Raw genomic sequence first — 16,131 nt, 5'->3', positions numbered from 1 at the left:
CCATTCACACACAGAAGAAGGCAATGGCAAACCACTTCTGGATCATCTGCCAAGAACGTATATGAACAGGTCCCAGTCCGAGAAAAGGATGGAAGGATCCTGTTCATATGGACCTGTCGTCAGACAGAACACTAAATAAAATAAATAAACTTCCTCTTACACTGTGCTAGCCTTAATGCACCCGAAAACAGAGAATATAGTTTGAGGACATTTTGGAACAAAATGCTGACGTGAATGCTAGGACGAACGAGGGGAGAGAACTGGAGGATGGAGAAAAATACGACAATTCCTCGGCCACGCGAGTGACTTTCAGTTTCCCAAAATAACTCTGCTCTGTGGTGTTAGATTAAATAGTAGCAGGGAGTTCTTCATGTGCTGTTGAGATTGCATAAGATTGAGGTGAAGATTTTTATGTTGTGACGCCGTCGGGATTCGCAGGTAGATTCCGATGTTGTGGGTTTACGATGGTGAAAGCCTTTTTCTCCGAAGTGGTGGTATCTGCCTTAAAATCCACAAGGCATTTGAGCCCAGAACTCCAACATTGACATCGTAGTGTACAGTTCATTGCACCGAAAAACCCAGCCAGTACAATTATAATTCTGGCATGAGAGTCACCGAGTAATAACTGGAATCCATAATATGGGCCAGAAAGTATATTGAATTGTTTTTCTTTGCAGATGTGGTGATAATGAACAGACCGGAGCTGGTTACATCTCCTAAGAGAATCGTGGAGCTGCCCGAGAAGCTGCTTATGTCTGGAATCCACTTGCCTGGTACGTTCATTTCTTACGGAGTTTGGTGTTGATGTGCCATCATAATTTCTTAATGTTTTGTTAAAATTGGCATTGATGAATTTTTGAACTGAATTCAAAACACAGTGTATAATCACGCAAAACCAATGTTCATATTCATTATTGCAGAGCAGAGACTTTCGTTGTAGGCATACGCACGTATTTCGCTGTTGCACGGTCGTCTTGGAGCGAAGACCTTTTTGATTGACTACTAGTCATTCAGGTTGAAAAATTCAATACTTGTGAAAGATGGCAAGGAATTAAAATTGCGATTCCTAACAAATAAAGACGAATCTAAATAAGCGGGATGCTTGGTACCGTGTTTTCCCGTCTGTAGGAACGGAAAGGTTAAAATGTGCTGTACAACTGTAATTTTAACTTTTAAGAGAAGAATACTGATTGGGGGTGTTTGAGAACAGGGTGCTAAGGAGAATATTTGAATATAAGTGGGATGAAGCGACAGGAGCGTGGGGAGGTTTGCGTAATGAGAAAATCTATAGTTCGTATTCTTTGCCAGATATTATTACGGTGGTTGAAATCAAGGAGGAGTATGTGGGCGGACGCCACGTGAGATGAGGAACGCGTACAGAATTTTGTTTGGAGGGCCTGGAAGGAGGAAACCACTTGGAGAAACTGGTTATAAATGGTAGAATAATATGAACTGCATTTCAGGGAAGTAGGGTTCTAGACCGTGGTTTGGATTCCTCTGGCGTAGGATGGAGAATTGTCTAATTGATTTGGTTAGTTAGGTAGCTAGTTGCTTGGTCCCTCTGGGCATATGCTCGGATGGTATAACCTCGATGACGTTTCAGAGTCCACTCTACCATTCGACTATCCACAACTTTTCGCATAATGTTGTGTTCTGAAATAAAACGAGAAAGCTTGCAGCAGTTGGAAGCCATAAAAACTTTCATCTGTGAGTGGAGGCCAAGTACCGTTTCCATGGAATCCAGCATCATGGCGGCTGCGTCACGTGTTGTCGCACGCTGCCCGTCAGTCCACCGCTCAGATGTGTCGTCCTCTGACGTGAAACGTGAAGCAACTGTATCGCCTTGATATACTTCTCTTTCACATTTTCGTGATAAATTGATTCTAAGAAATCCGACATCTCCCTCGGTCTTCTTATACAGGTTTCCTCGTGCTCTCGAACACAGTCTGTGGTAATGCACTCGTGTGTTGCAGGTTGCAGCTATGGCGACGAATATGGGCGGAGCGTAGTCAGTTTATGCTAAAGGATATCTCGGGAAGTGTCTGGGCTGTTTTAAGATACTTATAGTCAATTATCACTTCGACAGAAGATGTAACAAACAGACAAGGCACAAACTGCGTTGCATTCTGTGTGAAACACTGCAAAATAGAAATCTTTTAACCAGGCGTTAAAACTTTTTAATACAAAGGACGCGTGTTCATGGCTTTTACTTCAGTGACAAAACTCGACTCCACGGAAGAGAGTAGGTCTACTTATTTAGAAGATAATAGTCTCCCGGCTAGTCTTTTATGGGCTCTGTGATGTTGGTAGTGGAACAAGATACGATGGCAGACATATAGCACGCATGCAGGATTTTAGTTGAAAAATTGAAAGGAAGGTCTCTCACTGTAGGTACCGTAACCTAAATGAAAAAAAATAATGTTAAAATGGATCTTTTATTAATCGTACTATTCGCCTCTCAATAAAGAATGTCTCCCATGGAGTTAGTTTTATTAAACCACAGACAGCAATCATCGTGATACTATTAAAATGGGTACTGCGAAGACATACCCGTAAAGAAACTGTGAGCGTCGTGTCGAGTTATGGCCGTTGAGGCGCTGGGGTAGTGCCAACTGTGCGATTTAAAAAGATAGGGCCAGCTTTCTGGGGAAGTTCTTCTAACCCTGTCTGACGAAGTAACTGCATGCCAGGTCGTGGAGCAGTGTTCCTCCTCAGACAGGCACCTACCCTGAACCAGACGAACCCATTCCACGCGCAAGATGCATTTTAATATTATAACTTCCGTTTCATTTCCCAATCAGATATCAATGAGATGGGTTTTTTCTTTGTTTCATTGAAGTTATAAAGGACATGGAAGGAAGTGGTCTTGGCCTTATATCACGAGGCTCTAAAAAACCACGTAGAACATCATTCGAGAGTGCCTGGCCACCGACCAAGATTTGAACCCAGGTTGTCCCGAATACGAAGCACAACTTTTTAGACAACTCTAAACCACTTTAATTTCTCTCTCTTTTATATTTTTCTTATTTTAAATATTTTTTCCTCGTCTACGATTAGTTAGTATACACCGGAACTTTATTAAAAACTTCAAGAGTGATTACGAACAGGACAGAACAGGACGACGAAGACAGACAGCCATGCCCCGAGCGGGTTTCGATCCCACGGTCCCAGTAACCGATCGATTCAGTTGTTAGCACCTGAATCTGACCTTCATGTGGAGTGTTAATGGCCATGTACGTATGATCCCATATGACCATTCCTTTCATAATAACCTTACCAGCGCCATTGTCTGTATGCGGAAGCCTTTTGCGAGTTCGCCCGTCCTCGAACTCATGCACCTGTGTGTATTCTGGACTATGTCGCGTCCACATATGAAGTCGCCATGTTTCCTGATGCTAATACGTGACGTTTTACGTCATAATTCGACTGATCTTTATAAACACTGCGCTGTAATACCGTCGCTGTTTGTGGAAACAGCGCGTTTGTCCAGCAGCAGGCATCTTGTATTTATTTGTTCTTGTATCGCAGATAGCCTGTACAAGTGGAGCAAGGTCAGGAACTTGTGGGAAGCAGATTTCTAACAGGAGAAGTGCATGATCGCCTCTCAGCGAATAATGAAGAGTGCTGCTTGTCCTGTTTTATCTTAACCTCTGACACAGACACGTCTTTAAAGCAGGAGACCCACCGTGTGCTTCAAAACAGTGGCTACATTGCGGCATGGAATTGTGTTAAATTTTAATAGAGAAATATACCAAAGTTCTTAATAAATCTGCCTGTTACTGAAGGATGCACATCACTTACTGGCGTTTGTAAATGTGTTCGTATTATCAGATACGAAATATATCGATAGAAACCAATCGACCTTTCTGGTCCAAATATAGGTCTATTTATTATCGAAGGAAAAACGTCTAGAACAATCTCTTAACACTTAGAACAGTGGTAAGTATCTGTACCACGTTCTTAAATGTTCAGTGACTCTTGTGTTTTGCCCACGGAATGTTTATGGGCTCTGTTTGTCTCGCAGAGTAATCAGCGTTTATTTCCGTGGTGAAAATTGACCGATTGATATTTGTAATGGAGACGCGTTGTGTCGCTGCTGGAAACAGAATCAGGGAAAGATTGAAATTCATGAGGTGAGCAGAAAGCTAAGCTCATTTGGATTATGAAAGGAACTTTGCCATAATGAAGGAATTAAAAGACAGGCAATCATGGATGTAATGAGAACGGTAACTGCAATAACCATTTTCTTCGAATGCCCGGCTCAAGAATTTCGTCCTAAGTTTTCTGTTGCCAACGAAGAAAGGACGAAGTTCACGGTGAAGTACGGATGGTGGCAGGGCACCCAGGTAGACCCCGGTGTCTGAAACGCGCACAGATGACGAAGACTGTAGTTCCGTGCACAAGCTGTAGAGGGCCAGAAAATTAACCTCTCCGGGTAAAGGGGCCGGAATATCCGAGCCTGGATGAGGGAGGGAGGGGAAGCCAGCGAAACGACAGCACATGCAGAGAGATAATTCCGTCCTTCCGACGTGAAACTATTACGTTTAGTCTGTATAAGTAGCGCGTGATAGTCAAGGCGTTTGCCTGTGCTTTGGACACCCTTTGCTTCATAAAATACACTGCGGTGCAAAAGTCAGTGCATCAAAATGCCACCCACCACCGACAGACTCTTTGCCATCTTCCCCTTCTCTCATACTGTGACGTAGCTGGAGCTCGGAGTTTTTCTGCGTCCTCTCTCTCTCAGTTTGATACGGGGATGTGAAGCTGGTAAATTTTAGTGAACATGCATAGAAAAAAAGGGTTTGATAGTGGGCTTTTATTTCGACAGATATTAACTTTAATATCCAACTTTTTGTAGCGTTTGGTTAAACGTTTGTTTGCTTTCAGGAACCTCTGACCTAAAGGAACGTCCATTGGTGGTAGTGGATGCTGCTACAGTTTTGAAGGCTTCTCTCGATAGCAAACAGATCGCTTCTGTGCTGTTATACTACGCATCATTGCCAAGGTAAATGCTCTTATTATAGGTCGACATTCGCGTATTATCAAACATTCATTGTATGTAACTTGCGTTAGAAAGATACTACCTTCTCTCCTATAACTCGGACTTTCGTTTTATGTCCCGAAGAATGGATACGAAAAGCAATAGTATGTTTGTGTCGCGGGTGCGTCACGTCAGCCGGAAGCTCATCGATACCAGGACTCCGGAGGAACAGACTCTGTGGGTAAAATATTGCCACTGAGGCCGACAAAATTATTAACACCAACGTTTCAGAGATCTTTGTTGCCTCCATCATCAGGGCGATTAGGCACCAGTGATGTCAAAAACGTTGATGAACTTCTACCAGACTGCACCGCGCTGCAACCCAGAGGACCGCCATCTTCGTAAGAGAACCTCAAAGCCTACTTATTATTTCTGTTGGGATTGAATGAATTTGCTACAGAAGTGGATGAAATGTAACTATTTTTACAAATGGCGATATACGGGAACTGACTGTAGTAATTGTGAAGGGATCTCATTGAATTACGTACATACATAGTTTTATCCAACAATCTTCTTTTAAGGTTACGTCCATATGCAGTTGGAAAAATGTTGGCGCTCATCAGTGTGGATTTCAACACATATTTTGCATTCGCCAGATGGAATACTTTAAGGGGTGGGGTGACCTGCAATGAGAAACAGAACATCAGCTGCTTGTGCATTCGCTAAAGTCTATGACTCAGTTTGTGTTACGAATAATTCTTGTGAAATGGGTTTAAAGGTAAGTTCTAATTATGGGTAAATATTTGTTTGATGTTTTCCCTATTGAGAAAGGTATGGACAGACGATGCTTCATAGACATCGCTTTCCAAATTGGGATTGGAATGAAGTGGCTCATTCTACTACAGCTCTGTATTAATGATATTAATTTACTGGGTGAATATAAAGTCTTGAAGAAAGACACAGATCTCTTGGAGGCTATGAAGAAGATTGCAGGTCAGAATCGTAATTTGAAGTTAGAAGATACGTGACCCGAAGCTTCAGATATTTGGGACGGACAGTAACAGACAGGAATATTCACGTGGAGATTCAAATAGGGGAATGCCAAACGTCTTTCTGTTTCCCATATAGAACCATGTGACTGAACGTGTTCCTTTGTCTGAGGGTGAAACTCGTTCTTTTAGAATGTGGTAATTCTCGTTTAATCAGCGACTGTAGGGCAACCGAAGGACCGAGTCGCGACCACTTCTCTTTCCTCCAAGTGCGGGAGGACTGGCTCAGATGAAGTGTGGATGGCGCTGGACCTGTGAACTCCAGTCTTCACCATCGTCTTGTCACCTCGCTCCGACATACTCGGTAATCAAGATTTTTCATGCTGCAGTTTTGGGTCAGTGGTTCTGAAAGGAACGTCGCCTTGCCCTGATATTCGAATAATGGAACTGGCGAAGTGCAGAAGAATCTTTGTATTGTATTCCACAAATAACATGGTCTATTAATCATCATGACAACTCAGTGAACGTTACATTTTTAAATTTTATACCACGCATTACTCAGGCGACAGCAGTACCCTGATGATGGGGACAGAGTTGGTTCCCGAAACGTCGGTTAACGCGGCTGAGTGCCCGAGAAGATTTTATTGAAACCCTTTTGTTTTGAACCCCATGATAAGTGTCCACGTAGGTGACAAATTGTAAATGGAATGAGATAAAGACGAATTTTGAATTGGCTGCAAAGTAATTCTCCTTTTCAGACCGGAGAAATTGAAGGATGGTTTCACCGTGTTGATTCTCTGTGCAGAGTCCGAAGGATCAGCGCTGGACCTCTTGGATAAGGCTCTATCGCTTGTGGCAGTAAGTTACCGCGATGTGTCGTCTTGTTTGGTGTTAAAACGAAGTAGTCTCGTTCCATTTATGCTCTGACTATGCTTATTACCTTCTTAAACAGGCACAGATGAACATCGGCAACGTGTTGCTATGGCGACCGCCTTCAACCAGCGACAGATGGCAGCTGAATCATGACGTACTGGAGAACAGCAGATTCAAGGTACGTGGACCTTTTTCTTTAGTAAGCGGTGGTAAGGTGTTTCGAAATTTGGCATTTGTCATATGATTTTGTAGGTAGCCTCGTTCACAAAGACGTTCTTCTCGAACTCGAAAGTCAATTTCCCATAGACACAAGGTTATAAACGGGGCCGGGCCACTCACACTACGCCCGGAAAAGTAGTTCCCAGGAACAATGGCTATTCGTAGGTGTGAACTGGTGTTCATTTGAATGATATCAAGGCAGGCAAAAACTTTTGCGCATACGTGGGGACTAAGTTTTGAGAATAATTGTACACGAACGACCATACTTGGAGAAATTGAATGATGATGTATACGTTACCAGAAATCCGTCTGAACTCTATGATCTGAGGCTTCCGCGGAGACTACCCTCGATAGAATCTTCTTGGGCAAACAGCCGCGTCACACAAGGAACACAAGGAGACCACCGTTTCTGTCCACATCACCAGGGTTCTGATGTCACCGTCTAAAGTAGTTTGTCCTAGGCAAAACTAGACATCGTAAGCCCAGATATTACTGAAACTTAACCTAACAGCGATTAGTTTTTACTGAGGGACGTGTCGAGCGCTCGCTGTTAGATTAAGTTAGGTTGGGTTAGGTTACGTTAGGTTGGGTTAGGTTAGGTTTCAGTCGTAATTGTTTCCTCCAGCTTTGCCTGGGACAGAGTTTAGACGGACTTCGGGCATTTCCGGTAAGGTTCTGGTGGGAAACCATCAGATCCCTGACAAGGACGTTTTATCAGGAACGTGCGATGCGCTTATCGGGTGGTTCTGTGTCCTTTCAGGTCCACGTCGTGACTGATGAGAGGGACTTGTGTCAGTACATCTCAGAAGATCAAACCCCGGTGAATTGTGGGGGACGTTCGACCCACGATCAAGTGGAGTGGGTTGAGTTTTACAAGGTCAGTTGAATGGCATCGATTCTTAAGCCATTTGTTGCATTTGCTACATAAAGACGGTGGCACGGCACAGCTGCCAAAAGATCACCGTGTTTATCGACAGCGGATGAAGGTAAGTGGTCACCTGCGGTTTCACGTAGGCGTTGGAAACGCATCGCAGAACCTAACCTGACCTCTGTGGTCTTCAGGAAGTGGAGCCGTTCCTTGGGCAGTGCCACGCGTGCGGTCGACGCCTGGTGTCCGTAATGTCTGAGCTGAGGTCGACGGAGGGACAGAGACAGGTCACGCGGCGTCAGCTTCATCATCAGCACAGGGCGTTGACCCGGGCCCTCACTGACCCCGAGCTTCAGCGTCTTCGCCGTGAAGGGAACGCGACGCTGGCCAGACTCGAGGAGCGTTCCCAGTGGCTGCCGGCCAGCGAGGACGTCAGGTCAGTGCAGTCGCAACTTCGCCCTTTCATAGACTTGCTTTCGGAAGGCGTCGCGTTCAGATTGTGGCTTGGCGAACACGTGGCTGGATTTTCCTCGCTTTGTACGAGCGAATTGACGTTTTTAAAGAAGTCACTACCGTGAATTACAAATTTCGAAGTTCAATATTTATTGTCGTCTTTGTTATCAAGTGTTGCAACTAATATTTGAGTAGTTGCTGACATCCCCTGATGACGCATTTGCGACGAGAACTTTCGAAACTGAACCAATAAGTTTCCCCGTGTGTGTCCTTCCTCCAGGCAGAGCTAATGGGCACAATTTTTTGTAAATTTTCATTGCGAACGCGCCAGACAAGAATATTTTACGTTTTCTGCTATAAAATAGGATTTCATGCTGTGTCATATCTCAACTCCAGAACCGTTGGACCGATTTTGATTGCATTTTATAACGGAGGTCCTTGTTCGCCCGCGATGCCTGCGTCACGCCATTACGAACACCGAAATCTATCATTCGCGAATTGAAAGTGTAGAAGCAGCAGGTGAGCAGAAACGTCGGAATTGATACGCCGTGGGTATTTCGTATTAGTTCCGCTGTTAAAATCGACAGTACGTGTCCAGGTTGGTAACATGGGCTGTCACTTACGCGTTGTAGGGAATTTTATGGTACCAACCGTAATATTCAACGAATTCAGCGTTTTATATTGTGTCATGATGTGTTGTTTGCGTCGTGTCCGTCCGTCTGTTCGCAAGTTACAGCTCCTGAGAGATTTTGGTCGAAAACCAGCGCTAATTTCGTCCGGCTGTTACGATTTTTGGCCAAACGTGGTTAATTTAAAGGCAACTTAGATGACTAAGTAGACTTCTGATTGTATTAACTCTTGATTCTTTTCGTAGATATTGAACCGTCACAAACTCAACTTCTATTCATACGAAATTTTATTAGCTTTAATTTGGTTACACATCCCGCATTACTTAAGGGAATGCTGTGTTTGTTTGCGTATTTTTATAGTATTTTTAAGTATCCACTCCATACAAACTTGCCTTGAATATAAATCTGTGTCCCCCTGAAGAAGTTATGCACGCATAATTTGTACGAATCTTACTGATTTACATAACAAAGTTAGCGTAATTTAAATACCAACTAAGTAACCACCATTGAACATTTTGTCCACGCTCCTGGGACAGCGCTAATATGTTCGATTTTCGCTCGATTTATAAAGAATTTCGTATGTCAAGACGGCTTTATGGGCGTGACGCGTAAACGCTCGTTTCCATGACGACTGCCGAATGTAATTCAGAACGTAAACACGTCTGTCGTGATGGGAGTGTTCTTTTCCAAATTTGCTCCAGTTATATTTCCAGTTTCTCTTTTCGTTTTTATTTTCGCAATTTCTTTTCCTTCCAATTTATCACGGCGTCTCTCACAGACGTAAATAAATTAGGCTGGCAGGTTCGGTTACCCGCAGATGTCGTGGGTCATTTTACTCGCATCCTCTGACGTAGTGGGGCAGGGAAGTTGAACCCCACTGCCACAGGACCACATCGTACACAGACAGCTGTTACGACAACCATTCGGGATGGCCTGAAACCCGAAATGTTAAACTTTTGTCAGTTGTCACCCACTAAATGGAGACGAATCCGGTTTCATCTCCCGCCCACAGCCTCCTTCCCCTAAGAATTCTTCTCAGTCTGTGTTATTTCCGAAGGATGACAGACGAAGTTTTACTTACACACAAAACAACGATTTGTACGTTTTAATTTTTTACGTTTCAAGATTCTGAGTTGGAAATAGTAAGCATTCCGGAATTTAATCTCAACTTATTTATGCACGTAATTGTAATTTTTTTTACCGAAATTTCCAAATACAGGTAGGCCTCGCTTTACGACGCCTCATTTTACGCCGTTTTCACATTAACGCCGTTTTAAAATAATAATGAAAAGAGAAAATATAAGAAGAGAAAACAGCGCAGGAAGTAGGTACCTAGGCGTCAGGTGCATTCTCCTCGTCTGCTAGTACATTATAATTCTAACTCGATTTACGCTGCTAACGACCCTGAGGAGGCGGAACGTAACTCCGGCGTAAATCGGGGCCTACCTGTACTTGAAAATTTGGCACATTTTCGAACTTCCGTCGGTTCATGGTTGGAAGAACAGCGTGACAATTGTCTCGCACTGGAAAAAAAAGTTGTGTGAGGAACTTTGACGAACACTCCTCGTTCTTATCGCCCTGTCTCCACTCTGTACGTATGTCGGAAGTACATTTATGGAGACAAATGTAAATATCAGGAAGAGGTAAGGACTGATAACCCTTCCGTCTGAAATACAAGATATCCTTTTGTGAAGATACGTCAAGTAATCTGAGCCCAGACATTTAGCCACTGTAGCACAGAAACATGTGTTCGTATGCAGGAATGCGCAAAGGGTTATTCCGGTTCGAATGGTCTGAAATATCGCCCTCTTTTTATATACTACGTAAATACTTAGGCGACCCGTTCTTCAAGTGCCTTGAGCATCTGCGGGGCCCCAACTTTGCGTTGGCTTTGATCTATTAGACTCCTTGGACGAGTTACATAAATAGAGACCAGCGAATTAAACATGCGAGGTTTTTGCAAAGTAACTTTTTCGAAAGAACTACAAATGCTTTCATGCCAAGTAAGTAATAATAAATACGATTATTTTTATGAGGAACTTTTTGTTTACAGTTGCTACGTATCTTGGCGCAGCTGTAAACGTAGATTGTACAGAACCAACTAGTTTAACGTTGGCCCGATAGATCTGAAACGCGGTTTTCAAGATAAGTGACAGATGAGTTCAAAGGAGAATACAAATTCAGTAATTTGGCCATATCTCAAAATTCTTCTAGAACAACGGTACTTTCAGGACTCCGTAATGAGCATGTTGGTACGCCTGATGTAAGCAAAGTTTCTAAAACTATCGCGTTCTTAAACCAAAATCTTGTTGTATCAGTTCAGCTCAAAGTGCAGTGAATCTTTCGTTCAGGAAGATTCTTTCTCATAAAAAAAAGTTACGCCCAATTTTAAATGTCGAATGTTGAAATCCGCTCGTGTGCCCGCAGACCACAGTTTGAATCTGCTGAATGTTCTCACATGCAGGCTGTGTGCGCTGCTGATAGTGGATTCTACACTAACAAAGTAGCCATTGTCCCCCCCCGCCCCCGCCCAGATGAAATACGAGGCTGTAGCTTGATAAGAGGACGTCTGGGCTTCTGTGCGGTTTCCGGCGGCTAAGAGACGCTGTAGTGGGAATCCGAGTTGCAGTTATTTGGACCGCAAATATTTGTACGGGACGTGTGGAGACATTTTTTTTCCCGTCTTACTATCTAAAAACGGAAACACTGATAAACAAGCTGACGAAATTTTAACAATTATCCCTTGTTTTGTGGGTGGGTGCGAAATTTGACCTTAGACATCGATGAAAGAACAAACATTAAGGATATATTTGAGAACGGAGAGACGAGAATGTTTGGATGAAAGAGAGACGAAGTGAATTGCTGTCTTAACCAGTTGAACGACTATCAGCTTACCATAGCGTGTGCTTCATGGAGTGTCATGTAACTGAAAGTAGGTCAGGAGATTACCCAGCAGGTGGGTGTTGGCAGGCACTATTCGATTCTGAAATGACGTTTGGGCTCGTATGTGTCCAGCCGATGTCAAGACGTAAACCGTGGGGCAGTGAGGAGCTTGCGATTCTGAATAAGTGGCCTATGTAACAACGAATATAATCAAAGGGATTTGTTCGTCACATCTCGTACGAAATTGGTTCATTGGCTCTTTTGCACGGCGCCCAGACTTTTCAGTACATTCGTCTTTAAAAACTTATAGAGTCTAGGGATATTTAAGTATGTTGCACCAACTGTGCGCGCTATTTTACGTTTAATAACCCATGATAATGAATATATATTTGTTTATTCTTATCTTGTAAGACTTGAGGTTCTCACAGCGGTGAATATGAAGATTTCTGTCTTCTGGGTTATTGCGCTGTGTAGTCTGGTCGATGTTAACCAACGTTTCAGAGGTCATACTGCCTCCGTCATCAGACGGAGGCAGTATGACCTCTGAAACGTTGGTTAACATCGACCAGACTACACAGCGCAATAACCCAGAAGACAGAAATCTTCATATTCTTATCTTATTTAACGATTCTTTGAGTATCCCGCATTACATAGCGTTGAATGTAGGACGATTATTAATTAAATTGTTACGAATAATCATTAGACATGACGTAATGTAAGGTACTGACTTCCGTCACGTACATGGAAGTGCTGAGGGGAAGCACGGAAAACCCCAGGACAGTCGGTCTCCGGGGTTTAGATTTCTACCGGAGACGCCCCGAATGCGATGCAGTCGACTTCGACGTTCCTTGAATATGTAGTGTGGATCAGGGGTTCTCAAACTGTGGCACCAATACCCCTTTGTGCACAATAAATCTTCATTTAAGTACGTACATGCAGGAGTAATTAAACTAATTGACCTTTATGGAGCGTGGTATTTGTTAACGTACTTTCGCATCTAAAATCAATATAACCGGGCTGTACTATATAGTTTATTTTCTGTCTGCAATAAAAACGTACGCTGTTTATCGTAAAATTTTCTTTTGTGTAGGTTGCCAGACTTTTTTTAAAAAACTCATCAGGTTTACGAGGCAAAACTTTTGAGAACCCGTGCTCTAGATTACGAAGACGTGGCATGTGGTTGTTACGGACTGTTTTAAGGACTGTTCAGGGAATAGATTTGGGCATATCAGTGAAATCGTTTTGGGGACGCGGATTGTGGATTTTTGGGTTGTGATAACATGGAATTTTGTAGGTTATTTTCAGCATTTTAAACCAACATATGACTTCCATCTTCAGTGTAGAAATTAAGCTGGAGGCGATTCTTTCCCATGAAACGCCCATCTGCATCACAACAAACACGACAGTCCGTGTTTTCACCACCATAGAAACCCTAACCTCATTCAGAATTTCCGCTCACAAACATTACTAATTTACCAGAATGATAGTTTCAAACATGTTTTTTCCCCCCTTGATGTTGTGGGGAGTTACCCTCAGGGCGAAAGAAAGCTTTGTCGAACAATCAACCTTGTCAGTATGGAGCGATTTTAGTGTTTCGGAGCCTGTTTGTGCTGCCATCATCAGGTATTGGTGTGACTGTATACCGATCGCCCGAGTAGCGTTCGCTGAACAAAGGCTGTTGTCACTTTTAGGCTGTCTGCTGAGAGGGCGCGGCGTCTGTTCGTTGAGGTGGACCGCGCCGCGCGTCGACTGGAGCAGTTGGCGGAAGGACGCCGGGAGCGGCTGCGAGACTTGGCCAGGGTGCGCGCTCTGGAAGACGAGGCGACGCAGGTGAGTACTCCGCCACCACGTTAACTCAGCGTAATCGTACTTTGCTGTTCTCCTACTAGCTTAATTTTGTTTTTTTTATTAATGTTCAAGGATTACATTAGCAATCTTACAAACCAAATTATTTCAGCGAAATGTTATCAGACTTTCCTAACTTCAATGGCTCAGGATAACTTCGGAGGACACGGATTCCTATTCGAAAGTTGTTCTCTCTGAGTCCCTCTATACGCTCCTTCAGTTTGTGCCCTAACATTTTTGAATCACCCTGTATATATGTAACGCCTAAGTCAACGCTGACGTAGCAGAGAATGTTGCACATCAAATCCATGTCTGTCGATTCATTTGAAATACAGAACGACATAAAATCTTGAGGGCGACAGGGACCTCTGTGTTCTTAGGTGTTTTATAACTAAGATGGCGCGCTACATCGCTGTACCTGACCGTAGCACCGTGAAATGTTTTAATTCTGTCACGTGTTTATGTATTTCCAAGTGCAGAATTCAGCCCGAGATGTTCACTTGTTCCGAAGTTGTATCACGTAGCACTAATAATGCAAATGACGTTACTTCATAAACAACTGTGGCGGAGTCGCGATTTAATTATCCCTTTAATCAGCGCTCGGCGCTGTCCTCGCAAAATTATTGGCCGACACGTGTTTTCCAGTCGCGTTGCCAGTGGGTCGTCCGGCGATCATTTCTGCTGGCAACAGCGCTGTGTTTTTCCACCGGAGCTGACGTCGTACGTAGCACGCAGGAGGGCGCCACTTGAGTTACAAAATTCTCTCTTAACGAAGCTCTTTTATGTTCACTGGCACTGGAACCAAATCTTGCGACCTTGGAGTTCACGATTATCCGTCCACAGGGGGCGGGGCATTTAGGACATGCGGAGAAGTGAGAAGTGCGTTTGAAATTCTGACTGGAAAGTCTGAGAGGAACAGATCTCTCAGAAGATCAGGACACTCGTCGGGGGATAGTATCGAAACGAATTTTACACAAATGGGGTGTGGATCGGATTCGTCTTGTTCAGGATTGTGACCTGTGACGGATTTTTGTGAACCCTTCTGTCTGTAAATGGCGAGGAATTGACTGTCTGAGTGACTGTCAGCTTCTCAAAGAATATTTTGCCTGAAACTGTGGAGCGTAATTGGATTGCTGTTAAGTGCAACCGAGCTCAGCAGTTCTTCAGGACTGCCAGCACGTCTTGAGACCGAAACATTAACATTTGAAAGTCAACTGATGTCAAACTCACAAACCTAACAACACCCCCCCCCCCCCCCCAAAGTGTAAATCACCCAATACCCACGCGTCTGTCGCCGGAGTATCGTTTCTAAAACTTGGTGTAATATTCAAAGTTGAGGTCGGAACCACGGCATCACATCCCACCATGAGACTTCATCCAAAGTTTAGTCCGTACTCAAAAGCCACGGTTCTTACACTCAGGACAGTGTTCTTACGTTTCAGTATCATGCCGTGGGCTGTGTAAGGATTCATAAGCAGCTTTTCTGTCAGAATTCTCTTATTTACAAACCAGCAATACTCAACTGAAGTCAGTCTCAGATATTTTTCCCCTGTGTACCCTGGCGCGGACATAACTGGGTCGTCCTCAGAGAGGTTGTGAGCTGAAAAGCAGTGCCTTCTCATCAGGTGGTCCAGTTAATCATAACAACCTTCTCAGTTACCGTCGTATTCAACTACGTCCGATTACACTTTATTATACGCGCTTGGTTTAGCTAACAAATTTATACTTTTGAATCAGTACGGTGGTCTAGCGGTTAGAACGCTGGCCTTGTAATCCTGGGGGTCTCGGGTTCGATTCCCGGCGGTGCCCGAATTTATAACTTATGTTGGGCAAGGCCGTGGTCTAGGCAACACGGAGTTTTCCTCCGTGGCATCCCAACAATTACTCCATTCACACACAGAAGAAGGCAATGGCAAACCACTTCTGGATCATCTGCCAAGAACGTATATGAACAGGTCCCAGTCCGAGAAAAGGATGGAAGGATCCTGTTCATATGGACCTGTCGTCAGACAGAACACTAAATAAATAAATAAATAATAAAGGTTTTACATGTTTTTTTAAAGGAATAGACCGCGTCCCGATAAGTTACAAGTCTGCGTCTGGGTTCGGCCAGTCTTACACAGGCCATTAACTTAAAAGTAACTTAAGTCTGAACAAAAAACAGCCATGATTAAATCACCTCGGTATTGAGACGTTGTCAGATGCTGTTTAATTAAGCACCTCACCGTGAAGACGTATGGAGGGTTGGAGGTGAACTTCCGCGTATTCGTAACCTCGGTGCAACTTGCATTGAAAGTAAATAGGATGGCGTTCGAGATCAGATGAATGGAGCTTCAGAGGCTGATGCATCTTGAGAATGAGAAGTTCGTTAAGAAAGTCGTTATCGTAACC

General features: G+C 43.7%; 1 protein-coding gene across 4 annotated transcripts in view; it reads left to right on the top strand.

Moving 5' to 3' along the window:
- Positions 1-16,131, top strand: part of LOC110831512 (puratrophin-1) — a 370,795-nt gene that overhangs the window by 237,749 nt on the left and 116,915 nt on the right. For all 4 annotated transcript variants that reach the window (XM_087347486.1, XM_087347487.1, XM_022067614.2 and 1 more), the window contains 7 exons: positions 678-773; positions 4,888-5,005; positions 6,729-6,828; positions 6,923-7,021; positions 7,823-7,939; positions 8,125-8,366; positions 13,587-13,725. In XM_087347486.1, coding sequence (XP_087203612.1) covers positions 678-773; positions 4,888-5,005; positions 6,729-6,828; positions 6,923-7,021; positions 7,823-7,939; positions 8,125-8,366; positions 13,587-13,725 — 911 coding nt within the window. The remainder of the gene's footprint in view (positions 1-677; positions 774-4,887; positions 5,006-6,728; positions 6,829-6,922; positions 7,022-7,822; positions 7,940-8,124; positions 8,367-13,586; positions 13,726-16,131) is intronic.

The sequence above is a fragment of the Zootermopsis nevadensis genome, unplaced genomic scaffold (genome assembly GCF_977971745.1).
Source record: "Zootermopsis nevadensis isolate Lab colony 2312 unplaced genomic scaffold, Znev_1.0 Znev_ptg000011l, whole genome shotgun sequence".
Taxonomy (NCBI): domain Eukaryota; kingdom Metazoa; phylum Arthropoda; class Insecta; order Blattodea; family Termopsidae; genus Zootermopsis; species Zootermopsis nevadensis.
This window is presented reverse-complemented; position numbering and strand designations above follow the sequence as displayed.